We start from the raw sequence: 26,563 nt of genomic DNA, 5'->3' as shown, positions 1-26,563 counted from the left end.
TGACACGCCATCAAAAAGGAAATACTGTCCCATAGCCACCGTTAGGTACGACGACGAGCGAAGCGAGGAGGAGTGTTAGGTATTTTGCATCCCTAACACATTCGACTCGCTATGAAAAAGCAAATTGCAAGTTTATGCTACCTAAATATTATGCACAAATATTATTTGCGGAAGTAACTATTTGACTTGAAGTCTATTATACTCATCAATATTACGACAACATACGATTCGGTATTATAAAAATCTGCGAAACTATTTTAGCTAAAGCATATTCTGCGTAACGTGTTTCTGCCAAACGCAGTAGTGAACCCCCTAACTCAGGTACCTGTAGACGATAGTACCTACTCATTGAACATATATGTATATTGATGTCTAAATACTGCATTCCGCTAATTTTGAAATACCATGTTTCAAGGTAGCAAGAGAAAAGTAGAGGTATCATGATCCAACATGACTCCTTGCTTGGCAGCTATCACAGTTGTCATTTATTCTCAATAATTTCAGCTATTTTGGTAAAGTTAAGTGATACTTAAGGGGCGATAAAGCTCCTCGAGGTAGCGAGCTTGCGCGTGGCGACCTCGGCGCGCGAGGCGAGCGAGGGGAGCGCGGTGCGTACGTTCGAGCGGTGGGGTAGGGGCGCGGGCGTAGTTCCTCTGCGCTGCGAAATGACGCCCGCGTTGTGCGACGCCGGTGGAGCGATGAAACCCACGTGTCTTGGAGGAGGCATCTGAAAAAACGTCAGGTTGAATAACACAAGCCAACTATTGTTGTACGACAATGGTTGTAGTATCACCGTCGTTTAACGCAGAAGAGACCCTGATGCGAAGAGGTCTGACTATATCAGGGGTTATATTGATTCTATCTTGGTTCAGATCACGTAACTTGTCAAATAAAGATGGGGGAAGCTGGAACCATTAGGTTGTGAAGGGAAATCTAGTTTTAAGTAATGTAAGGTACATTTTCTATCATGGTGAAAAGTAAAAAATAGTATAGTAACAGTAAGATGATAATTATACATATGCAGATACTGTAAATACTATAATTTTAATATGATCACTTAGTCCTATGTGCAAAATGAGATGATGTGATGATGTCGAGGAATCAGAATTTACGTATCACTAAAATAAATCTAACAAAGTATTTTTTTTAAAAACGAAGTTCATAAATTGATCAACAAATCATAGACACGTACGCATCCGATCCCTGTTAATGAAAATGTCTACCATGACATACACATCAAACCTCATTAACCTCAGTATCATATATCTTCAACATCATCTTACTTCTCTAGGTCATTGAGTATTTTGTTGGGGGTAGATGCCGCGGGTGGTTTTGAGCGGCCGAGCTTCGCGCGAGTCGTCTGGAGCATGTGTTGCGTCACCAGCGGCTGCTGTGGTTGGGGTTTGGAGCGCACCGGGTGATCCTGAAAAATGTTTTATTAGCTAATATTTTCAATCACTAAAATCTTCAGGTTGTTAAATCATGTCCACGGGTTTATTCGTAGAGGAGGATTTTTATATACTCATAAAATCAGTAAAATATGAAAATATCTCACCTTCGCCTTCCTTAATTTGACATTAGCTATGTCTTCTGGTGTTATCGTAAGCCTGGGACCAGACGTCCTGGGCGGGGCGGAACCACATCTAGGTATCGTGTTGGAACGCCCAAGTTTAGGCGCTGACGATGGTGGCAGCGGGGGAGGTGGCGGCGGTGGCGGAGGTGGCGGCGGCGGCGGAGGGGGAGGTACACAAGATGCACGAGATTGGGTCTGTTGCTGTAACCTGGAAGAATTAAAGACAGGGTCACTTCTTGTTTAAGCGAGCCAGTTCTCGTCTGTTAGAAATAGGTATAGCTTTGTTTGAAATATCAAATTTCCTCTGCCGAAGAAGGCAAAAAAATCAACTCTCACGAAATATATGACGCCACTCGATGCAACACATTGTGATTAATGTGCGAGATTATAATAGATATGGAATAAAAAAATCTCTAGAATATGTACCCCTCAAAGGGACACATCCAAGTACAAAATAACTGATAAAATGTTGTCATTGGGACAAACTACTGAGTCAGGATGGCCGAACTAGCCGAATGTTATAAATTTCATAACTTTCCGAACTTGACAAGTATCAAGAAGTTTCCGTCAAGCTAGGAACATACTACGCGGACGTCCGTCAGTGTGCACGGTCTTTCGGACATGGCTTGCGGTCGCTCGACGGCGGACGTCCGCGACCCGCGTAGTATGTTCCTAGTAGCGTAGTAGTTTGATGCGATTTTGAGGTTATCTCAGTTGTTTTATTTTTTATTTTGTTATCCTTTAAAATATATAGTTGTTTAAATATATAAATATATTTTATTGTTCTCACGTTGAGCTCTGAGTACAACATGAGTTTCCGACGGAGGAGATTGTGCGTTTTTCGGTGTGACTCCATAAGTAAGTTTTAATAGCTGATGTTTCATTTCATACAAGACTGGATAGGATTCGGAATCATCATGCATCAAGCATGGTACAGGCATGTAATGCGGAGGCATGAAAGCAATGTTATAAAACGAGTGGTAAATATGAAGGTGAATGGAGACAATGGTAGTGGAAGGCCCAAGAAAAGCTGGTTGGAATGTGTGAACAATGATATGAGAGTGAAAGGTATTAGTATGGAAATGACAAATAATGGGAAAAGGGCAAGGGAATGATGATGTTTCATTTCACTATAGATAATAAATAACTATAAATTAATAATGTCGTCCGTTCTTATAAATATAATATTTCATTTTTAGATGAGCAAGGAATAGCACTTCACCAGTTGCCGGATCCTAATAAACGCCCTGATTAATTTGCTGCTTGAGTTGAAGCTTCTGGCGACAAGCTCAAGGAAATAGATCCAACGCGGATCTTCTGAAACAAGCGAATATGTGATCAGCATTTTCCTTCTACTAAAAGGTGTTTCGGTCACCTTTTGTGGCCAGCGTTACCATCAAGGAATTTTCATCGTAAGTAAATACAGTTGCTTATGTCAAAGACATATATAACTCCGTATAGACAGATAAAGTCTAAGAAAAAAACGTACCTTAGTACCATCCAGAAAAAGATATGATGGCCTAGATGGCATTACACCTTTGGGGACGCTCAGCTATTAGCACTAATATTAATATCATCACTACTTTAAAAAAAACTTGTGTCTTTGTCTGTCAATGAAAAGAAAATTATAGTAAGTATGTTTGGAATGCATATAGACTTATTGCGTTTTAACTTTGAGAAGCAGTGTGAGATATGAGAATTTTTAAAAGTAGTGACGATATTTGACATTTTTAAACATATCAACCTAAAAATATGGACCAAATTGACCAACCTAGTCAATTTGAGTTATACTTTTTTTCACTAGACCCACATTTATATGCAAACATTGCCCAGCCATAGATTGGTCAGTCATCAGTTGCAATAAAATATGTTTGCGATTGCTAGGCAATTAAAGCTAGACACATGTTGCACAAAAACATGGCCCGTTTAGGAGCCCCTTTATGGCCTTTATGTTATATTAATCTAAATATTCTAGATTAATTAAATATATTAGATGATAAAACTAGTGCTTACGCCAAATCTCGGGATTAGTTGTCAAAGCGGACCCCAGGCTCCCATGAGCTGTGGCAAATGCCGGGATAAGGCAAGGAGGATGATGATATTAGCTTATAAGACAATTTGTTGTATTATGTCATGTTACTAACCAAATTATATGAATCAATGTTATTTCAAATAAATAAATTATAATAATTAAATAATCATAATTATACCCAGGTACATTGACTTCATAGGCAGAGGAGGTTCACATTACAAGGACCATTGTTTGAACCATTTAAACATTTGTATTCATTACTTTAATATTTTCATTATTTCAGCACCATTGAGGAGCAAGTGAGCGAGACACTAGACATGCTGAGTGTACTCTTTAGATGTGAGATTCTGAAGGTCGAGTGTTCGTGAAAATTGACGCCAGGTAAATAAATATAAGAACAATAATTTTGGTGATTTTAAATTAGATTTTCTTGACTTTACGAAAACTATGTTATTTTTAGGTAGGTATATCAAAACATTTAAAACTCAATTCAACAACAATGTGTTAAAGCAAATATATGTAGATGCATATATTTATTTTCATAACACAAATAGGTCTATAATCCATGATGCATATTTTACATCATCAATTATTTATTTATTTATTAATATACACACTTAAGTATACCTAATGACACGGTTTTCTGGCTCTAAATAAAGGAAGGAAATATTGTAGAACACATTGAGTTTAATTATATATTTCAATAGCTCAAGCTATAATATATGAGTAATTCCCAAAAAGTTTGTATCTACATTTGGATCAGGTCTTCGTTTTCAATAAAAATTGGTAGGTTGATAGATTTCATGATGCTGTGCAAGATCCACCTTGAGCATACAGAAAGTTGTGCAGTACGACAGGGCTCAGTAGTGGGAACTGGGAAATAACCTTTTCCCCTCACTAGCTCGGAAACATGTTTTATCCTTTAATACCAGCGGGTAAAAACGCACTTTATCCACTAGTGACTAGAATGATTTACCACCTGTAGAACTACTGGAAGCAGTGATAAACGCGTTTTTTGCGTTGTACTTTCCTCGCTATAGGGAGGGGAAAAGTTTTGTGTTACACACGGGTGCAAATGTATTTTCCATCACACCCGCACTTAAACAGATAGTCCGCACAACGTCCATGCTCGGTACGCAGTCTGTTAAGTTGGCACCATTCCCTCCTAGTTGTAGTAGAAAATCCGTAGGGCTTCTGTGTAGGGTCGTAGGGTCCTAGGTTCATACTAGGCAGATTGGATTGCCATTCCTCCTTCCAAGCTTCCCTTATGCTGAAGTCACGCTGCACGCTTAGGGTTTGATAGGCCCGTTCTATGTCGGGACTTCAGTCGATGCTGGGATGGATTTAGGAATTCCTGGTGGATTGGCAGATTCGGGTTGCTACGAATTTTGTTCGCTTCCGTCACCAGATCCTGCTGTCGTCTATGGTGTGGTGGTGGAATGTGGCTAAGGACTGGGAGCCATTGTATAGGAGTCGATCTGATGGTTCCTGATATGCACCTCATAGTGTTACAAACATCGAAGTAAAATAAAATGACAATAATACAGTGTATAAAAATTTATTTGGTAATTTCAGGGAACTGGAGAAGAAACACGGTATCCACTACACCATCGCGTGCGCGGAGGCTCACGTCGCACTCATCTCTCCTTTCGTTGGCAGAATCCTCGACTGGTACGTACACGATATGCGACATAAAAGAGTAAAAAAACCGGCCAATAGTATGAAGTTCAAAATAACTTTCCTGGAAAGTCTTTATAAAGATCTACTTTTGTGATTTTTTCATATTTTTTAAACTTATGGTTCAAAAGTTAGAGGGGCGGGGGCACATTTTTTTTAACCGTAGGAGCGATTATTTCCGAAAATATGAACATTATCTAAAAATGAGTTTAGTAAACCCCTATTCATTTTTAAATACCTGTCCAACAATAGGTATATCACACATTAGGGTTGAAATGAAAAAAGAAATCACTCCCCACTATACTACACACTGCACTACTGATAAAATGCTGTACTATTATATTCAAGTCTTGGGTACCTATATATACAGTAATACAGGGTTGGAAGGTCAGATGGTCGTCGTTTTCCTAAAACTAGTGTCTACGCCAAATCTTAGGATTAGTTGTCACAAGCGGACCCCAGGCTCTCACGGCCAAGGCACGTTTACATAGAATTGCTTGGCTTGTCTGGGTGGATTTAGTTCGGTGTGCTAAAAATATCTAATTTTCTAACCTACCATGGAAGTCATAATCTGTCCTGTGTATGTATACGATTTAGTATTGATGTTAAGACTGATTTTTTTATTTTCAGAACAAACTTTCGAATATCTGCTGAGAAAATACCAGACCAAAAGTGCAAGGAAAGAGCGACAACACCATGAATTAAGGAGCCAAGGAGTTAAAGGAGACTTTGTCAAAATTGTTACCACAAGATCGTCTGTGCACATTAATATTCCATCAAATGTCGGTTTCCCCGCAAATTCAATATAATAGTAACACTGACGATCTTATGGGATTTGAAAACTATGGAAATGATGAAAAAACCGGCCAAGTGCGAATCGGACTCGCCCACCGAGGGTTCCGTACAAACTTTCTTTCAAACTACCTAGTAAAAATAATCTTATATTTTCATATAACTCTAATGACTTGACTAGAAGACAAAAGTATAGGCACTAATGAGTATTATTGTGAATAGCGCCATCTCCCGGTCAATTTGCTAACTAATTTGCGCGACCTGGTTTTTCAGGGATAATTCTTTATAATGTTAACCGATTTAAACAGTTTTTACTTTATTGGACAGAAGATGGTTTACGTAACATCTCGTATTAATTTGAAGTACGATATACATCCGCAAGGGTGGGTAAATTGAAAGTAAAAATCTGAAAAGTTTTTTGTGAATTAAAAAAAAATTATTCAAAATATAAACACGATTATATTTTTCCTGTAATATTTAGCATAAAACAAATGTTTACTAAAATTTTCGTAATTTTTCGTTGGTAAACTTCGGAGATAAGGGGGGGGGAACGGTATTTTTTTTTACATTTTCCTTCAAAATTCTTTTTTTTCCACAACAAAAAAATTATAAAAAATAGCTTATTTACGTTCAATTTGAGCTCTTTCCAACGATACCCCACTTGACCTAGTAACTTGAAATTTACAGTTTGCCCCCCTTTCATTTTGGCCATTTTCTACAATTAAAATTAATATATTTAAAAAAATTATACTTTCTATTTGTAGAGGTTTACAATATTCATAACTATTCCAAATTTCAAGTTGATAGCATTAGTAGTTCTCGAGATATTTAGGAATGTGACAGACGGACAGACAGTACAGATAGTACATTTCGATACAAGTGCGAAAAAGAGGAAGCTCGAAACGAGTGGCGATAAATTAAAACACGACCGAAGGGAGTGTTTTAAATCGACACGAGTTACGAATTTCCTTTTCGCACGTGTATCGAACGTTGTTTTTCAGTACAGATGGACCTCTGAAGTTTCAACCTGCCATATAATGAACCACTTCTCGCACTAGTGCGTAAAAAAAACACCGTCTGTACTGAAAAATAAATTATTATAAATGTTGTGGCAGATATACAAGCTACTGGTTTGACTATATTTGCAACCGTGTGTGATTATGATCAATCTTCGACAAATGTCAGCACAATCAATAGTTTGATAATGGATGCAAAAAGAGCGTATATTAAGGTGGCTCGCTTTCCATACAAAAAACATCTACCATTTATTTAGTCACCGCACACTACAACTAAATAAAAATATGCGCATACATCTACTATACATTATCCGTCGTCGCGGTAGTGAATGAAATACATTGTTTCATACAGAAATCATGGACAAATCCTTGTGAATTTTTTATTAATTTTACGTAAATGTGCGTGCCAAATTTTGTGTACAGACACAGAGCCGTCATATTTCGCGCATTTTTAGTTGACATTGTCATCAGTGACATTTGGCTCTTGACAAGTAATTATTTAAAGATATTGGTTTAGTTAACTCAAGCAGACTCAGAAATAATGACGCATTTTGTCAACAAAGATACATATCGTGTATTTCGACACTGCTAATGTAAATCGAAATGGCGTCTCGGTCAAACGACCGACTATGATGCAGAAGATCGTGGGTTCGAGTCCGAAGTTTTTTTTAATCATTTGAACTTTTATGGATTTATTAAGTATTTTTTATTTTTTTAATGGAATATTTGACTATTACTATATTGCTTTCCTATTTTTTATTTTCATACAAAAATACAATACAATCCTTTATTATGCCTTTGTTGATAAAATAAAATATTACACGTCTGGTATAATACATTATACATAGGTCATAGTGTGGGCATAGTATTAGTAAAGTATTGCATTTACTGAGCTGGTTGACCTATGTTATTGTTGTGTGAATGTTTTTCTTCAACAACTAAATGGTTATATACAAGAATATGGGTAGCTTTTGCACATTGTAATTTTTCCTCAGTCACCCGTTGACCACGAACGCTGTAAAGTGTTTGAAACATCGGGATGAATTTTAAACTCATTATACGCGATTTAATCCGTTTTCATAGTTTTTATTTCATGAGTAACTATCGCGGTAACTGAAGACAATATTAACTAAATGGTTACAAATAAGAATTATCATCAATATAATCTGGTCCAGGCAGGCAATTATGGTCGCGCGATAAATGATAAAACATCTGGCCGTCCCTATAATCGCACTTACTAATAGTGCGACAGAGACGGCCTGATATTTTATCGTCTATCGCGCGACCATGCTACCCGTGCTGTACTGTAGCTTTTGCCCGCGGCTTCGCTTGCGTTAGAAAGAGACAAAAGTAGCATATGTCACTCTCCATCCCTTCAACTATCTCCACTTAAAAAACATGTCAATCCGTCGCTCCGTTTGGCCGTGAAAGACGGACAAACAAACAAACACACATTATCTTTGGTGAAACAACGAATTCTTCCACTTCAGATTATAGAGTAACCAGCTTTTCCCATTTATAATAAACTAGCTTTTGACCGCGGCTTCGCTCGCGTAAGAAAGAGACAAAAAGTAACCTATGTCACTCTCCATCCCTTCAACTAAATCCCCTTAAATAATCACGTCAATTCGTCGCTCCGGTTTTGCCGTGAAAGACGGACAAACAAACAGACACACACCCTTTCCCATTTGTAATATTAGTATGGATTTGACATTATTATTTATATTTAAATAATTATATATGTATAGCCCAATTTCGTCGGGAACAGCGTGTTATGTAATGGCGTCGTTGGTGTACAGTCGTCTGTCACGCCGTGAAGGTGCGTTCGATTCCCAGGATTCTATAAACTTTTTGTATTTTTTTGTATATAAATTTCGTATTTTTTATTGACCGAGCAAGAATGGAGAGCCGAAGGTATCAATTTTATCTTAGAGAACCTATTGATATTTTTATTGTCATTTTGATTTTCTATTTATTAAGTTGAGATATAAAACACAACTTTTAATACCCTCGCTAAATATTATATTTTATCGAAATTACTCCTTAGATAAAAAAAAGTCCACTTGAGTTTTTAAAGCATTACGTTACTCAGTTAACTATTGCATTTTCATTTACTATTTAATTTAAGATTTCAAAAGCGATTTCAATACCCTTGCTCCATCGAAAATAAACAATTAGAAAAAAAAATCATTCGAATCGTAGTTTAGAAACTAAAATTTATCTATACTTTTTTGGAATTTTTTAAAATATCAGATTAGGATAATTATGTTAGAAATTCTGAGTTCGACGAACCCAAAAATTATTACCATGTAAGAGAATAGGTTTTTAATCTTTTTTGTGGAAAACGCTCAGTAACTACTGTACGAGTACATATACATTTATGTATAAATAATAAAACAAAAAATAGTGTCACATAGTGTTGTGTTTCTGCCGGTGAGTAAGGCTGCCAGAGCTCAACGAGGGTGCGGGGTGCTGACGACGGGAGGACTTACGGAACTAATTTGTTCCGTCTATTGTCCTTTGAGTCGTCGGCAACCCAAACCCTCCTTTGAACTTGTACACTCCTTTTTGCTGTGCACACACAGCAAAGGGGAGTGTACAAGTTTCTAATGGGGCGGCAACACGCATGCGAAACTCTTTGAGTTGCAGGCGTCCATAGGTTACAGTGACCGCTTTCCATCAGACGGACCGTATGCTTGTTTGCCACCGACGTAGTATTAAAAAAAAAAAAGAGAAAAAGTCCTAGCTGGATTCGAACCCAGTACTTCCATGCAAATCATGCGATGGCACGTATTTACCGCAAGGCTATTTAAACAAGCTGTCACCGCGTGAAATTATCGACTAGAAGGGATACAAAAACACTGTTTGTATGTGTGAGTGGTACTTAAAAATAGTGTAAAATAGTAAATTTATGTACATTGAGGGGATTAACGTTACAATGAGAAGTTGAATGTATGTTGTAATACGTCAATTTTAATATTAAATGTTCGCGAAGCATAATTGAAAGTATATAAATGCCTGTACGACTCCACAAAAAAAATAAGACTGGTAATTTGCAGATTAACGCCATCTAACGCAGCCTGAGCTTCGGGTAACCTAAGCGAGCCACCTTAAAGATGACAAGGAATGGCGAAATGAAATAATAATTATAAATAAAAATGAATTGATCCCGCTGTATGATAGGTACTCCTCACTTAATAAAAGGACTAAGAAATAATTTGCTGAATAAAGATTTAAAATGTGTCCATAATAATAATATTTCAATAAAAGTATTTAGTGTGAGTATTTTCAGCGGGTGTTTGAGGCTGTGAGATCACACGGCGAGTTGCGTCTCTTACCTAAATGGACCAAACCCAGCAAAAATTAGAAAAATGCAACTCAAGTGTTCAGTCACAGCATGGCTGTCGCAAGTGTCGCAACGGACAATTTAGTAGCCAGAAAAAGCGAAAATGTTGTGTGTCCATTTGTTGTAGGGACCAATGGTATTAAATTTCTACACACTTCACTCACTTCATAGACAAATTATTTGACTCTCTAAATGTGTCTAGTTTATCTCCACGGATTGGAAAAATCTATACAGGTTCTATAAAAAGAAATTCTCCTCATCATGTTCTAAGGCAAGAGGCTAGAAATTATTGTATGATGGGGAGGATGTTATGAAAAAGTCTGCTCATATTATAATAAATATAAGACACAGTAGACAAATAATATAAGATACAATAGTAGTTTATGAAACTTTTACATTATTTCTGTTCTTTTGATAAAATCAAGTTTTAAGGCCGAATTAATCTAATTATGTCCAATTGCAAACACTAGTTTCTCAACGACAGCTTAATTATAATCGCGGCAGTATACTCTATATATTATGTTCTCCTACTTGTACTCCCTGGGCCGCTCAGCCGGGATCACTTGTATATGTGTATTTTTATCATTATTGATGTTAACTTTTATAAGTAATGAATCTAAGGTTTTACTCACGTTATTAAATCGCTATTGCTGCGACATGTTTCGGGCCAATTTTGGAGGCCCCTCTTCAAGCATATAGGAGTTCACGCGGTGGCTAAACTCCGTGGACCACGAAGTTTAAGAAGTGGTGCTGGTGAGTACAACCGTAGATTCAGTAATTATTTGAATGTCTCAGGAAAGTTTATTTTTTATTTTGCATGTGTTACTGATTATGGTTAATTAATTTGCCATGTATTACGGATTATGTTCAATAAATGTGATTTTTTATTTTATTTTATTATTAAAGTACATCCACATCATACATATTACATGACAAACATTGAAAACAGATAATAAGTACATTACAATTACGGATGTACAGTCAACCAATTGGAACCCTAGGCCACTCTACAACCATGTCAAAATGACAAGTAGTAAGAGATTTCTTACAATCTGATTTATAACGTCACTGTGACATAGTTCTACAGTGGCTTAGGGTTCCAATTGGTTGCCTGTATATTCTCTCATATTTGCAGCGAGCTCCAACTAATACCTACTATTATTTTTCTTACATTATATAACTTCAACTAATTAAGGAAATACAAACTTTAATTATTAACTTATTTTTACTTCACGACGTTTGTGATACTTTTGTAGACAAAATTTATACATTGATACATACAGTATGTAAATCAAAGAGGAACGAGTATTATAGAGAGTTACTGTCAAAGTAAAATGTGTAATCACAGTGCATAGACTGCCATCTTTTGACACAGACTTAAAACTTTTGAACATCCGTTTTGACAATTTGGCCCATATTCTTAGCTCGATATGTTTTAAAATGTCAAATATTAATATTAGCGCCATCTAGCTGAGCGTACCCCAAAGGTGTAATGCCATCTAGGCCACCGTACCTTTTTCTGTATGGTACTGAGGTACGTTTTTTTCTTAGACTTTATCTGTCTATACGGAGTTATACATGTCTTTGATTTACATCAAGAGATGGTAGTCTATGCACTGTGATTACACATTTTACTTCGACAGTAACTCTATAATACTCGATGCTCTTTGATGTAAATGTATACCACCTTAGTTAGCCAGTCCTGCGATAGATGGCAGCAATAATTTTCTTTCACAGAATTCGCTTGTTCGCCTTTGGTTTATTCTAAGTTTATTCAACAAAGAACTGTAAACGAAACATGTCGAGTAGTGACAGTGATGACGATTTTCTCGAATTAGCAGCGGCGGCTGCTTTATGTTGTCCACCCAAAAAGAAAATAAAAAGAAGCATTTGGGTTCACGAAATAAATAAAGAAAGATCAGAGTTTGGTGAATTCCACACTTTGTATCCACATTTATTGAGAGATGAACGTCGATACAAACTTTATTTGCGGATGAACGAAGACCAGTTTAATTTTTTGCTAAATCTCATCGAAAACGACATCGAAAAAGAGTTAACACAATTTCGTATTCCCATATCACCAAAAGAACGTTTAGTGGTTGCCTTGAGGTAAGTTTTTTTTTTATACTACGTCGGTGGCCTATAAGCATACGGCCCGCCTGATGTAAAGCGGTCACCGCAACCTATGGACGCCTGCAACTCAAACAGTGTCACAATGCGCGTTGCCACCGCATTAGAAGCTTGTACATTCCCTTTTGCAGTGTTGAGTACACAGCAAGAAGGAGTGTACAAGTTCTAAGGAGGGTTCGGGTTGCCGACGACTCAAAGGACAATAGACGGAACAAGCTAGTTCCGTAAGTCCTCCCGTCATCAGCACACCAAGGAAGCAAGTATTATTTGTATTTGTATCGTAAACGCCAAAAAACTCCACAACCGTGAGCAGTCACTAACGGTGAGTACCTAATTGCACAGACATAATCTCGTACCCAGGATTGTTGACCACAGCAGCTTGCTCTTCAATACGGCCTTGTGGACCGCGAAGTACCGTACTACGAGACACGAGTATCCTCCTGCGCCAGTTCTCGAAAATGGTCGTGCCACGCTCTATTGGGATCCATCTATTATCACTGACAGGACTATTGCAGCCAATAAGCCTGACATTGTGATAATAGATCGACTGCAACGCCGGGCCGTGCTGGTTGACATAACCATCCCCCATATGATGAGAATCACGTGAAAGCCGAGAAGGACATGTCCAGTAAGTTGGTACCTAGACTTGAGGCACTGGTCCCACTGCGAGCTAGTAAGCTATGAGCTATCGGCTATAAAAACTAACAAAAGATAAGCATCCCCGTGCACATAAAAGACACGGCGATTTTGATAGCTCACCGCTGGGCGAGTAACTATAAACATCGCCGTGTCTCTTTTATTTACACGGGAGTGATGATCTTTTGTTCGTTTTTATAGCCGATAGCCCATAGCTTACTAGCTCGCGGTGGTATCAGTGCCTGACTCCCGAGATAACCGCCATGTGGGATGTTGACGATCGTTGTTCCGATAGTCGTTTCAGCGAACGGTATCATAGGTTGCGTCTCGACTAGAGTTTGCATTATCCGACGGATTTTTAATATTCGAATAATTCGGATAATACAATTTTTATTATTCGAATATTCGAATAATTCGGATAATTTCGGATAATTTATTAAATGGAACAAAATTAATGTTACAGGTGCGTATAAGCGTGGAATTGATAACGGCTGAGATAGATGAGCGCCATAATGCAAAATTTACCTACATTTTTATTTATTTTTTGCGTAAATCAGCAAACTGTAGAAATTAAAACACACCTATTTAAACGATTTAAACGATTTAAACGATTTAAACGATTTATTTGTTTGTAAACATAGGTAACAATGTTGGTACAAAATTCTGTCAGAGCGCTATGCTTCGCCGATAGGCATACAAAGTACAATTTTGAAATTGGGTATACACATACCAATTACATTAAATATCTATACATTAACATGCAAACATTAAAAAAAGACAAACAACTAACAAGAAAATGGTTGAAATACATTAAAAATTATTACATTAAAATCCAAATTAAATTAAAAATTGATACTACAAGTTCATTGAATCAAACACATTATTATGAATATTTAGAATAAATAAAATATCAAATAAAATTTTGTTAATAAATACATAATAATAATAATTAAGCACAATACATACATATATTTTCTTATGTCAATAAGTCATGCACACACATACATACATATTATATACACTATAATTACAATCTAATTTAAAGCGTCAACAAGAAATTCAGGTATGGAATAATAGCACTTAGATGTCAATAATTTGTTTAGGTCATTTTTAAACAAGTGCAACGGCTTCATTCTTATAGCAATAGGAATTTTGTTATAAATTTTGCTTGCCAGACAAAACACGCTTTTCCGCATTAATGCAGTACGAGCAAATACTGTACAAAGGTTGTGAGCTCGGTAGGTGTCTCTGTTAAATATTTGTGACACTTGTTTAAATAGATGAAGGTTTGTTTTGACAAATACAGCGGTTTCAAATATAAAGAGGCATGGAAGAGTCAAAATGTTACGCTCCTTAAAATATGGAACACAGCTATCTAATTGATGCAGTCCAAACATAGATCTTATGCATCGCTTTTGTGCCTTGAACACGATCTCCCTGTTGGTCGAATTCCCCCAATATATTAGCCCATATCGAAGAGTTGACCCAACATAGCCATGATACGCGGCAATTACTGCTTCAATGGCTACTATCTTTGATAGTCTATACAGCGAGTATGCATATTTACTAAGTTTTCTACAAACTTCCTCTGTATGTGGTTTCCAACACAACTTGCTGTCAATAATTACTCCCAGAAATTTTGTCTCATCAACTGGTTCAAAAGTATATCCTTGATAGTTACAATTTATTGGCAACATAGGCGTTTTTTGTCGAAAGTGCATTATTTTTGTTTTATTAACATTTATTTTAAGATGATTAACATTAAGCCATTCTATTATACTATTCATGGTGTCATTAATTTCCAATTCATAATTATTAATATCTTTACATTCAATTATGACTGTACTGTCGTCTGCAAATAAAACCATTGGATACTTGACATGTTTAGGGAGATCGTTGATGTAGAGTAAAAATAGCAGAGGCCCTAATACGCTACCCTGTGGCACACCATATCTCAGTATACGCACATCTGATCTGTAGGTCCTTTCCTCTTTAGTATTCAAACATATCTGAGTAAGTTCCGTAATCTGTTCTCTGTGACATAAGTATGATTTTAAAAGATCCAAAACATTTCCGCGGATACCATAAGAATTTATCTTTTTTAGAAGTATCGTATGATCCACATAGTCAAACGCTTTACTTAAATCCATAAAAATGGCACATATGTTTTGTCTTTTGTCCATTTTCGAGATTACAGGGTTCACAAGATCGTATATAGCCATATTAATAGTTTTATTTTTGCGGAAACCCTTTTGTTCAGTAGCTAGCAGATTAAACTTTTCCAGATAGTTATATAAGGCTTCGTATATAACTTTCTCAAATATCTTTGAAAACACCGAGGCTAGGGCAATTGGTCTATAGTTACATATGTTGTACTTGTCTCCTTTTTTAAACAGAGGTTTCACAATCACAGGTTTTAATTGATCAGGATAAACACCACTAGAGATACACAAGTTCATTATATGACTAATTGGATATGCTATAATATGTGATACTTGTTTAATTGCTTTGGTACAAATCCCATCGTGACCGACACTGTGCTTATTTTTAAGATTGTTTATGATCCCCGCGATGTCACAAGGAACAGTCGGCCTCATATACAAGGATCCCGATAAGTTCGTTGTAACATTGTGAGGTTCAGCCATTGCGTTATCGTTACCCTTAATTTCGTCGATGAAGAAATTGTTGAATTCATTCGCCATATCTGATGGATTTGTTATAGTTACTCCATTCCGTATAAGTTTCAAAATTGGTTCTTTAGGCATATTCTCAGAGGTATTCTTAATGACTTGCCATGTCGCTTTAGATTTATTAGTAGCATTATTTATAAAATTAGTATTTTGAGATCGTTGAGTAAGGTTAATAATTTTCTTGAATTTAGCACTATATGTTTTGAAAATATTTTTGTTTGTTGTGCTGGGTTGGGTTCTGTATTTCCAGAGAAGAGCCCTTCTTTTTTTACTGCACAACTTAATTCCTTTAGAAATCCATTTTGGTTTTTTCAATATTTTCATTTTAATAGTTTTATATGGGAAACACAAATCATAAAATAATTGGAAAACATCTAAAAAAGTATTGTATGCTAAGTTCGGGTCAGTGCTACTAAATACATCCGTAAACGACAGTCAATTTAAACATTCTTCGAATTTCAATAAGTTTTCTGTGCTCATGTCACGCCTCTTAATTTTCCAATATTTAAGGATACAGCTCTTTTTAACTGGACATTTTAAAATTTGAGCAGTGTGATCAGATAAACTCAGATCCACGACTTCCCCTTTGCATCCTTTTATGTTATGAGCAAAATTGTCAAGGCAGGTATTAGTAATCATTCTGGTTGATTCCTTAATCTCTAAGTGCAGGTCATGGTTAAGAAGCAAGTATTCAAATTGAAGAGCATTGTTGTTTCTATTTAAAATATTAATATTGAAATCCCCACACACTATTATTCGTTTTTTAGTATTATCACAAACACTTGAAAGTAAAGCCTCAATTTTATCAAAAAACAAATTCATATTAGAGCTGGGTGTTCTGTACAGGCAAATAATAATTATCCGGTGACATACCAATTCAACGGCACAGCATTCGATAGCACATTTAACAGAAAAGCTTTTGACATGACTTAGTTCTACATATTCTAAATTCGATCTAACTAATATACACGCTCCGCCTCTTCGACTGTCCCTTGAGAAACAAGCACCGAGTTTGAAATTGGGTATAGTTAACATACTCTCAAGGCCATCTAGCATGAAGTGTTCAGTAATGCATATAACATCAATGGCCTTCCCGTTCGTTGCTAGGTCTTCCAGGTAGACGGCCAAGACATCGGCTTTGTTCAATAGCCCAGCTATGTTTTGGTGTAGCACGTATATGTATCTGTGCGAAAAAAAACGCCATTATGATCATTCTGAGTTTTTAAGGTGGAATTTTCATAGTTATTTTTTATTTCATCACTTTCAGGCCTTTCAGCATCTGTGGTTGTACTCGTAGATATAGGGCAGTCAGAGCATTCAGGTGTCTGTAGACTTAAAATGAGTTCAGCAAGTCCGTGAAGCACAGTTTGTATTCCAGAGTTGATAATTTTCCCACTCAGAGAGGAAAACTTTTCAATTGATAGATTCTGGTTAGAGTTGTAGATAAAACCGTAGTTATGTTTTTCAACATCTTGCACTAATACATGTTTAAATGAATCTATCCTGGAGTTATATAACGGCGCACCGCAAATATACGTTGGTAGAGCCAAAATAATGTTGGTATGGGAGATGGGTGTTAACTTTTTATTTATTATGTTAACTAATGCATTGAAGTCTTGAGTTGTATAGAAATCAGTTTCACCGATCATAATTATGCAATAGTCTTGTTTGGTGAACTTGCTGAGCTTTGCTTCGATGTCTCTTAACAGCACATCCATTCCCACATTTGGTGTGATGAAATGACACCAATCGAACTGTGAGTAGAAACTACTTGATTTCATATTACGCAGTAGGTGATATCTTGTACTACTAGAAATCACACATAATTTGTTAAGATGATTATTACAGTTTATTGACTGGGCAACACGCTGAAATTGTTGATTCAATTTCACGGGTGGTGAAACAAACCGCAGTTTTTGTTCAAGGCTCTTGATAATTAGGTTTAAGTCGATTATTTCTTTCTTCGAGTGAGATAATTCCTCTTGTAGAGTTGTTATCGTACGCTCCATCTTTAAAAGTTTAAAGGAGTGACTCGTAGAGGGGCTGGTAGGATCCATGGTTTTAATAGGACTCGCCACTGAAGCTCGGGTCTTACGAATACCTTTGTTTGAGGGTGGTGGGGTCCTACAAAGATTTTTAAGCGCACTTAACTCCTGCGCGAGCTTGTTTGAATGACGTGTAAGCTCATTCTTTTCGAGTATCACATTTTGTATTTCTTGGTCTGCGGTTGCTAATTCAACTCTCAGTCTTTCTATTTCACACCTCAGTTCTATGATAATACTAGATTCACTGGTCAAGTCGACACTTCGTGAAAGCTCCTCGTTGTCATATTCAAACGTATCTTGTATGTAGTCCTGGGTCTGTAGTAAAGATTCGATGGATTTTGATCGTATCATACTATTCTGTGTTGTGGTGACACTTGTAGCATTTTTAAGGTCTTCTGCTACATGACAGCGATCAGTCTGGGCACATGGAATGCTGGGGGAGCTTTCGGGCTGTCGCAACTCGGAACCTAGCTCTCTATCTTTAGTTCTATGACTAGAATCTTGCAATCAGATAGTGAGCTGTCGATATAAGACAGTTAGTAGTAGTGATTAGTTAGGTGTTAGGTATAACGAGAAGTTTTTCTGACAACACCTTTACCTTGGAAATGGATGGTAGAGAGGATGGCTTGTGTAGAGTGGAACGTGAGACAACATCATTGGATATGATGATGGTTATAGGCGATACAGCGTTGTCATATTATCCGTTCCGATATCGGATATAGGAAGGATGTCAAAGGCAAAAATCAAAGATGGCGCCTTGAATGATTTCGAGAATGTATAGGAGTCGGTCCTTCGCTCGATCGGATCGGATACTCATCTTATCTTAAATCTGCGGGGCCCTTCCGGATACACTTCGACCCATCGGGATCTTTTGTGCAATTACCCCCTTAGATCTAAAGATCCTTCAGCTATTCAGGAGCTTCTCGACCATCTCCACGTATCGGATGATGAGGCTCATGGGTAGCTCTCTGATGTCCTTTGGTACTAGGTAGCCTGCTCCAAAGTTCTTCATTCTTTGTCTGGCGAGGGCGTGACATTCACACATTAGATGTCTGACGGTCTCTTCCTCTTCGCCGCACATGCGACAATCTGTGTAGTCAGCGTGTCCCATCTTGGCCAACATTCCTTTGATCCCGTAATGGCCTGTGAACACCCCCGTTATAATTTGGAGTTGTCTTTTGCCTAGCTTTCCTAGCTTTTTGCTCCATCCAGATTCTACCCTCCACATAAAGAGCTTTGAATGCTTCAGACCTACCAGGGCATCCCACTCTTTTTGGTGATTAGCCTTTGTATGGTCCTTCATAGCCGTTTTAATGGTTCCTTGTGACGTTGTCTTCAGACCTGGCCTTGGCAAGTTCATCAGCATTTTCATTGCCAATGAAGCCTTCGTGCCCCGGTATCCATACCAGTTGCATCTTGTTTTGCCTTCCAAGCTTGTTAAGAGCTTGGATGCCGTTTAATACCAGTCAAGAGTCACCTCTGGGCGATGTGAAGGCTTTGAGTGCCGCCTGACTGTCGCTGAGTATATAGATATTCTTTCCTTGGGTTTGTCTAACTATATTCTTATGTACACAGGTAATTATTGCGTATGTCTCGGCTTAAAAGACAGTGGCATAATTGCCCATGCTGATACTACCACTGTAGTCACTAGTCATTTGCATAAATGCCTACGCCCATACCAGATGCCATCTTGGACCGGATCGGATACTTAATATAAATAGTTGAAAACTCTTTTCGTAGGCTCTAAACAAAAGCGTCCTGGTTAGGGTCTTAGAACAGGAATAAGCAACTGAGCATAGGTACTCCTTCAAAACAGAATAACCAAAAAAAGAGAAGACCAATTAGTCGAAGATACTTCCTATCCAGGTGTGGATCATTTTAGACCTTAGTTGCACAGTGGCTGGTACCAAAGTACCAATGGAAGGGGAGAGGCGATAAATAAGTATTGTACCACCAACATAAAATATACAAGACATAAAATTTAAAAAATGAAGAAGGAGGAGGTACAAAGGCGAACTTATTTAAATATTCAAATCCAAAACGCCTCAAATTGCTCGGCAGCAATTTGATGGGTTTTAGTTTCCAAGCTGATCAGTAGATCGACTAAGATTTCAAAGTATAAGTAGTAATTAGACCGATTTTTGTGTATGAATGTAACTAAGGACTTAAAAGAAAAATGCCTTATATTTCTTAGTGAAGTGGAGGGAATTCTGGCGTACTAAATTGCCATGGAACTGATAACAGCTAAGTCTCGACCAACAACTCCTATATAAAATAATCCTTGGTTAAAGTAAATAAAGGAAACATACAAATAATAGATGGAATCAGGCGTTAGTTTACGATTAAAGGAAACATACAGTAAAACTATACGGTATTCTATATTTAATATTCATATTTTTTTCTTTATAATTAAAAACTCTTTGAGAAGATTATTTGCCGGCCCGCTGCTCTGGAACCCGTGCGCGGATGTCTTCTTACTATATGCTGGGATCGAAATTCTCACAGGTCGAGTTTTGAAGCCTGGCTGAGTTACAGTAGGAACAGTTGAGTATGCAATTTGGGATGAAAATGAAGACTGAGGTATGCATTGTGGAGGAGGAGGAACTTGCTGAGTGACAGGGGGAGCAGGTGAGGATGCAAACTGGGGCGTAAGTGAAGAGTGGTGTATAAGTTGTGGGGGAGGAACTTGCTGAGTGACAGGGGGAGCAGGCGAGGATGCAAACTGGGACGAAGGTGAAGACTGGTGTATAAGTTGTGGAGGAGAAACTTGCTGAGTGACAGGGGGAGCAGGTGAGTAAGCAAACTGGGACGAAGGTGAAGACTGGTGTATAAGTTGTGGGGGAGAAACTTTCTGAGTGACAGGGGGAGCAGGTGAGGATGGAAACTGGGGCGAAGGTGAAGACTGGTGTATAAGTTGTGGGGAACAAAGGGAATAATGAGTGTCATAACTCTCATAACTGTCATAATGAGGTGAAGGTGAGTTACATAATGATGGAGGAGAAAATGGATGGTGATTGGAAGGTGAAGATGTTGAAGTAGGAGCTCCGTCATTTTCCAAATACAACTTCAACTCTACCTCATTGACCAATTTCATAATATGAAACTTTAATTTAAGCTGCTCTAATTTGGGAAACTTCTTAACAGTCTCAGCGATGCTGTCAAAAAATAAGTTGATATCATTTTTTTCAGATCTCCTCTGACATCTTGCTTTCATCAGATTTAGCATATCTTCATGATAGTTATCTAAGTTCCGTTTTGTTTGTCGGCTGTTATTTGTATGAAGGGATTCTTCGATTATATCTGCAACCGATGATTCAGTAGATTCAAGTGGGAATGTTCCAACTGGTGTTGCAATGGTTTTCCTATTTGCCATAAATGGTGTCAAAAAAGCCATTTGCTCTTCAAATTTCCACTTATTACAATTCTTCACTCCTTGGCCGGTTACTGTCTTTCTTCTGGACACGGCATGCATAAACGCATTGCGAAGATGGGTCCATTTGGTTTTACACTCCGCGGCTGAAGATAAAAATAAAAATAAGATTGATAGCTAAAGGCCGGCCATGAAGCAGAAGAGTCATTTAAATATCATTTATTTCAGACTTCGAGACCATATTTAAATACAACACCATAACACAAACAAATTAAATTACAATGAAATTTTAAATTAAATGTTTCAAAAATGTTTTCTTTTCAGGTTTTTTGCTACTGGAGAATCATTTCGATCACTAGGATTTAGATACAGAATGGGATTCAGCACAGTGAGAAGTATTGTGCAGGATGTCAGTATAGCTATTTGGAAAAAATTAAAAGAGATATTTATGCCAAATCCTACTAAAGAACACTGGAAGCAAATTGCTAAGGCATACAATGATAAATGGCAGTTCCCTAATTGTATGGGTAGTTTAGATGGCAAGCATGTTATGTTGTTTTGCCCACAAAATGCAGGATCATTATTCTACAATTATAAACAAAGACATTCTGTGGTTCTTTTAGCACTGGTCGACGCCAATTACAAATTCATTTATGTTGATGTTGGTGCATATGGACGTAACAGTGATGGAAGTATATTCGCTCAATCAACACTAGGAATTGCCTTAGCCACAAACACTGCAGATGTGCCAGAAGATATTCCACTGGAAAATGGTGGACAACCCATGCCACATGTTATTGTAGCAGACCAAGCCTTTCCGTTAAAACGGTATATAATGAGACCATATAGTAAAGAATCTGCCTCCGCCGATATGAAGAAAAAAACCTTTAATAACAGATTATCTCGTGCTAGAAGGACAGTGGAAAACGCATTTGGCATTTTGGCTGCAAGGTGGCGGATTTTTCATACTGATATCGATGTTCAACCCGAATTGGTAGATAACATTATTTTAGCTTGCTGTTGTTTACACAACATGCTACGTAGCGACGAAGAGGATAGTGTTTTTATGCAAGAGGAACAAGCTAATAATGGTCTACCAGAAAACTTTATGCCATTGGAAGGCATTCGGCAAAATTCAACCCAAGAAGCATTTGCTGTGCGTGATAAATTTAGTGACTACTTTGTTTCTGAAAACGGGCTTCTGCCTAGGCTTAATAGGAATTAAATATTGATAAATATATAATAAAAATAACTGTATCTACTAGCGTTTTGTTTGGTAATTGAATAGATATCCTCACCCGTTATATTTAATTCGGCGCCTATTTGCTCCCATGCTTCTTGTTTCTTTGAAGCATTTTTGTAATCCTTTAATTTAAGATTATATAGTATTTCCTTGTTGCGAACACATTCAATAATTCGTTCCTCCATTTTTACGGTACGCAGTACGTAGTATCTCTTATAAGTCTGTGCGCAGTACTGTACGTGTAAGCTCTCAAATAGTCCTAGTCCTTCTGGCGCTCGGACGCGGCCTGCGCACCGTGCATACTGTGCGGACGTTTTTCGGCTTACCAAAACATCCAGCGAGCCAGATTTCGATCGGACGTCCATGCGCTCAAGGCCACGTCGACGTCCGTCGACCGATAGTTTGCACGGCTACGTGTATTTCCATTGTCCAGATTCCCGTCCGCGGTCGATTCACGACGGACGTCCGCGTAGTGTATGACGCCACTCGATGCAACACATTGTGATTAATGTGCGAGATTATAATAGATATGGAATAAAAAAATCTCTAGAATATGTACCCCTCAAAGGGACACATCCAAGTACAAAATAACTGATAAAATGTTGTCATTGGGACAAACTACTGAGTCAGGATGGCCGAACTAGCCGAATGTTATAAATTTCATAACTTTCCGAACTTGACAAGTATCAAGAAGTTTCCGTCATGCTACAATAAGGCTCCCCACAGACAGTCTTAAAAATTCATAATCTTAAAAAAAAACTTGTATGCAATCTGACAGTTCAGATCTGTCAGTGTCTTGTCAGTGTCAGTTTGAACTGTCAGATTGCATACAAGTTTTTTTTAAGATTATGAATTTTTAAGACTGTGGGGAGCCTAATACTTACCTATACTTTAAATAGAAAAGCGGAGCACAAGCGAACATATTCTTAAGGTTTTTTTTTCATTTTCAGCTTTTTTTAATTACCTGAATTTCTCCTCCATCAGTTCAATCTTGGAGTTCATCTTATCCAACTGTTCCCGCAGTGCGTCATTCTCCCATGCCAGCCGCGCTTGCCGGCCCTCGACCTCTTTCAGATACTGGCGCAGCTCTCTCACTTCCTCTCGCAGGCCGGTGTCTTCCCGTCCTTCTCGCTCTGATCCGTGCTTCCGCGCCGGGTCCCGGAGCATGCCCGTTATGGACTCGTAACTCTGGAATTATAAGTTTTAGGCTCCCCACAGACAGTCTTAAAAATTCATAATCTTAAAAAAAACTTGTATGCAATCTGACAGTTCAAACTGACACTGACAAGACACTGACAGATCTGTCAGTGTCAATTATAAATTTTTTTTTAAGATTATTTTTTAAGGCATCATTTTTTTAAGGGGTAAAACTCTCTGCATAGAATCTATCTTGTTATTATTATGCCATAGATATTTCGGTATATAGGTATGTGAAAGATGGTGAAAGGGATGTTAAAGTAAAAAAAAATTAAGTAGGTCTGTAATAAAATTACCTTCATGCCAATCCATGTGCAAAGATCAACAAACTTCCAAGTCTTAGGTGCGTTTTTACGGTGACTCCTCTCTCTCCTCGGCGACCCTCCTGACAACATAAACCATTCCACCTCACTTAAGTTATTAGCGTCTATGCCGCACTCAATCTCCACTTCGACCTTCACTATTTCTTTGGATGCACACATAGTAAGGAGTTCGATTTTCAAATAATAAACCTGCACAGTGCACACCGAATTTTAGTACCAGCCAGCTACATTTTGAAAAAAAAAAAAAAGCTTAAACAAGTTCCGCGGTCTAAACACGTATGGACGTGCAGTTTGTTATTTGTTATTGACCGTTGGAAGTTGAAATCTAGAATGATGTCACCGATCTATATTCGTCATTGACGGGATGCTGTAGGTATAAAGAAACAGGCAGTTATCACCAAGATAACACAAGTTCAATAAAAAGTTCAATGTGTGATGACGGATTAAGACTTACAACATTATTGATGATTACATGTGAGATAATAATATTAATAATTGGCGCCGGACAAAGTTGTATCGTATCATACTATTTAGTTATTTATAGGCACCATACTAATATTATAAATGGGAAAGTGTCTGTTTGTTTGTCCGTCTTTCACGGCAAAACGGAGCGACGAATTGACGTGATTTTTTAGGTGGAGATAGTCGAAGGGATGGAGAGTGACATAGGATACTTTTTGTCTCTTTCTGACGCGAGCGAAGCCGCGGCCAAAAGCTAGTATTATTATATAGGTAAGTACCTTATAACCTACATTATAAGTAGAGATGGGCCGAATATTCGGTAAATATTCGATATTCGGCAAGTTTTTCAATGTTCGTATTCGGCCGAATAGTTCGGTTATTTGCAGAATATTTACCGAATAAACAAAGTAAATAAATAGCGTAAGTTTTTTCGTAATTCATCGAATAATGACATCCTATTTCAGCATTCTAAGAAATCACCAAAGGGAGTTAAAAATGCGGTTAAAAATATTATAAGTATCTACAATAATTAATTAATTATGTTAAAAATTAAAATAACGTAGCTTAAGATACAAAACCAAAATCTTCTTATGCACTAAATTATAGGAACATTAAGAGCCTTAGTACCCATTACTTACCAATCATTAAAAAGTTTTTAACTCTAAGCCAGGATTTAAAATATGGCGGAACCGAATATTCGTATTCGGCAAAGTCCGTATTCGATTTATAAGGATTCGTTTAAAACAAATGCAGCACGGGAAGCATGGTCGCGCGATAGACGATAAAATAGAAGGCCGTCCCTATCGCACTATTAGTAAGTGCGATAGGGACGGCCTGATATTTTATCGTCTATCGCGCGACCATGCTTCCCGTGCTGAACTTATTTTTTAACATGCAGAAAAGTCTACGAGTGATATTTAATTATTTTTAAATTAAAGGAAAAATTTAAAAATTCAAACTCCCGGCAGGACTCGAACCTGCTCCCTTCTGCATTGCCGGTGCAGCAGGAAACGAATGTAAATAGTTGATGAATGGTAAATGTCCTAATAGGTATTTTCGTCTGCCTATGATTGAACTTGGAATCGCGCATGTGCCTAGGTGCCTACCCGAGGTTATCTATCTTAGTATCAATGTCCTGTCTTCTTTCCTTACAAGGCCAATAGATACCTATATATCTTACCTGGGGTGTTGTTCCCGGATTTGTTAAAACTTCTATTCTTCCTCGACTTATGGAGTGCGTCTTTGAACAAATTAGATTCTGACATTGGCTTTCTTTTCCTAACTTTGTAGGTATGACTACTGCTCAATGATTTGAACGAGGCATCTGATGTCGAAGATAATTGACTCGAAGACACAGCGGGCCGGAGTGTTTTATCCTCGTTGATTAAACTGGGAGATCTCATAAAGCTTGCGTTTTTTGTTCGTTTCAGGGTCTAAATATTTTGTCTTCATCATGAGAATCGCGTCTTACTCGTTTTGTTCGTAAATTATCCTCAGAGGTAGAGGTGGAGCCTTGTGTGTTGAAATCTTTTGAGAACGAGAGGCTCACGTCAGAAACTCCGCAGTTGATAGCAAGTTCACAGGGGTCCGTCTGCGTGGAAGTGTTCTCGATGCTTTGCGATGGGCTGGACGGTTCAGTGACCATAATAGTCACGAACAGCGGGGTTATATCGCCTTCATCTTTACTCCTGTCTATAGTTGAAACATAACAACTTGGGTCCCAAGACGTCTCAGCTGTATTCTCTTTTGAACATCTCCTCACTAGTTCGATGGAATCCATCGAAACGTCCCTTTCAGCGGAGTTTGAAGTATTATTGACAACATTCACTTTTTCTTTATTTAAAGCCATACCGTTATATTAAAACTTCACGTGTAAAGTTAGCAAAAAGTTTTAGTACCTATTTATTTTAGTCTACCCTACATTGTTGTTTAGTATTGCATTATTGATTACTTATACTACCGCCACAGTCACCCCTATAAAATATCTTAACCTCCTAGTGAGTATTACATTCTTCGATCTTAATATTAATT

At 37.6% G+C, this 26,563-nt stretch overlaps 1 protein-coding gene across 2 annotated transcripts; it reads right to left on the bottom strand.

Annotated features, from left to right (window-relative positions):
* LOC125235436 (mitochondrial fission regulator 1-like) lies at nt 1-26,401 on the bottom strand. Of its 2 annotated transcripts, none has more exons than XM_048142002.1 (6): nt 25,713-26,400; nt 24,044-24,132; nt 23,515-23,738; nt 1,556-1,781; nt 1,284-1,423; nt 1-727 (listed from the first exon to the last, which is right to left on the bottom strand). In XM_048142002.1, exons 1-6 carry the CDS (start codon nt 25,933-25,935, stop codon nt 505-507), a joined length of 1,125 nt encoding a protein of 374 aa, XP_047997959.1. In that variant the 5' UTR covers nt 25,936-26,400; the 3' UTR covers nt 1-504. The 2 variants fall into 2 exon arrangements, with proteins under 2 accessions (XP_047997959.1, XP_047997960.1); XM_048142003.1 differs by having other exon boundaries at nt 599-727; nt 1,252-1,423; nt 25,713-26,401.
* Between the last annotated feature and the right edge of the window lie 162 nt (nt 26,402-26,563).

Source organism: Leguminivora glycinivorella, chromosome 17 (assembly GCF_023078275.1).
Source record: "Leguminivora glycinivorella isolate SPB_JAAS2020 chromosome 17, LegGlyc_1.1, whole genome shotgun sequence".
NCBI classification, from domain to species: Eukaryota; Metazoa; Arthropoda; class Insecta; order Lepidoptera; family Tortricidae; genus Leguminivora; species Leguminivora glycinivorella.
Note: the sequence above shows the minus strand (reverse complement) of the source record. Positions and strands in the feature narration are given on the sequence as shown.

Bases quoted from the DNA above. Each gene is read 5' to 3' on its own strand.
- LOC125235436 (XM_048142002.1), bottom strand. From the start codon at position 25,935: ATGAGATCTCCCAGTTTAATCAACGAGGATAAAACACTCCGGCCCGCT. The intron at 24,133-25,712 runs GTAAGATATATA...TTATGTTGTCAG, and splicing joins ATCCGGGAACAACACCCCAG to GAGGGTCGCCGAGGAGAGAG. The intron at 1,782-23,514 runs GTAATTAAAAAA...TAATTCTTCCAG, and splicing joins CTGATGGAGGAGAAATTCAG to GTTACAGCAACAGACCCAAT.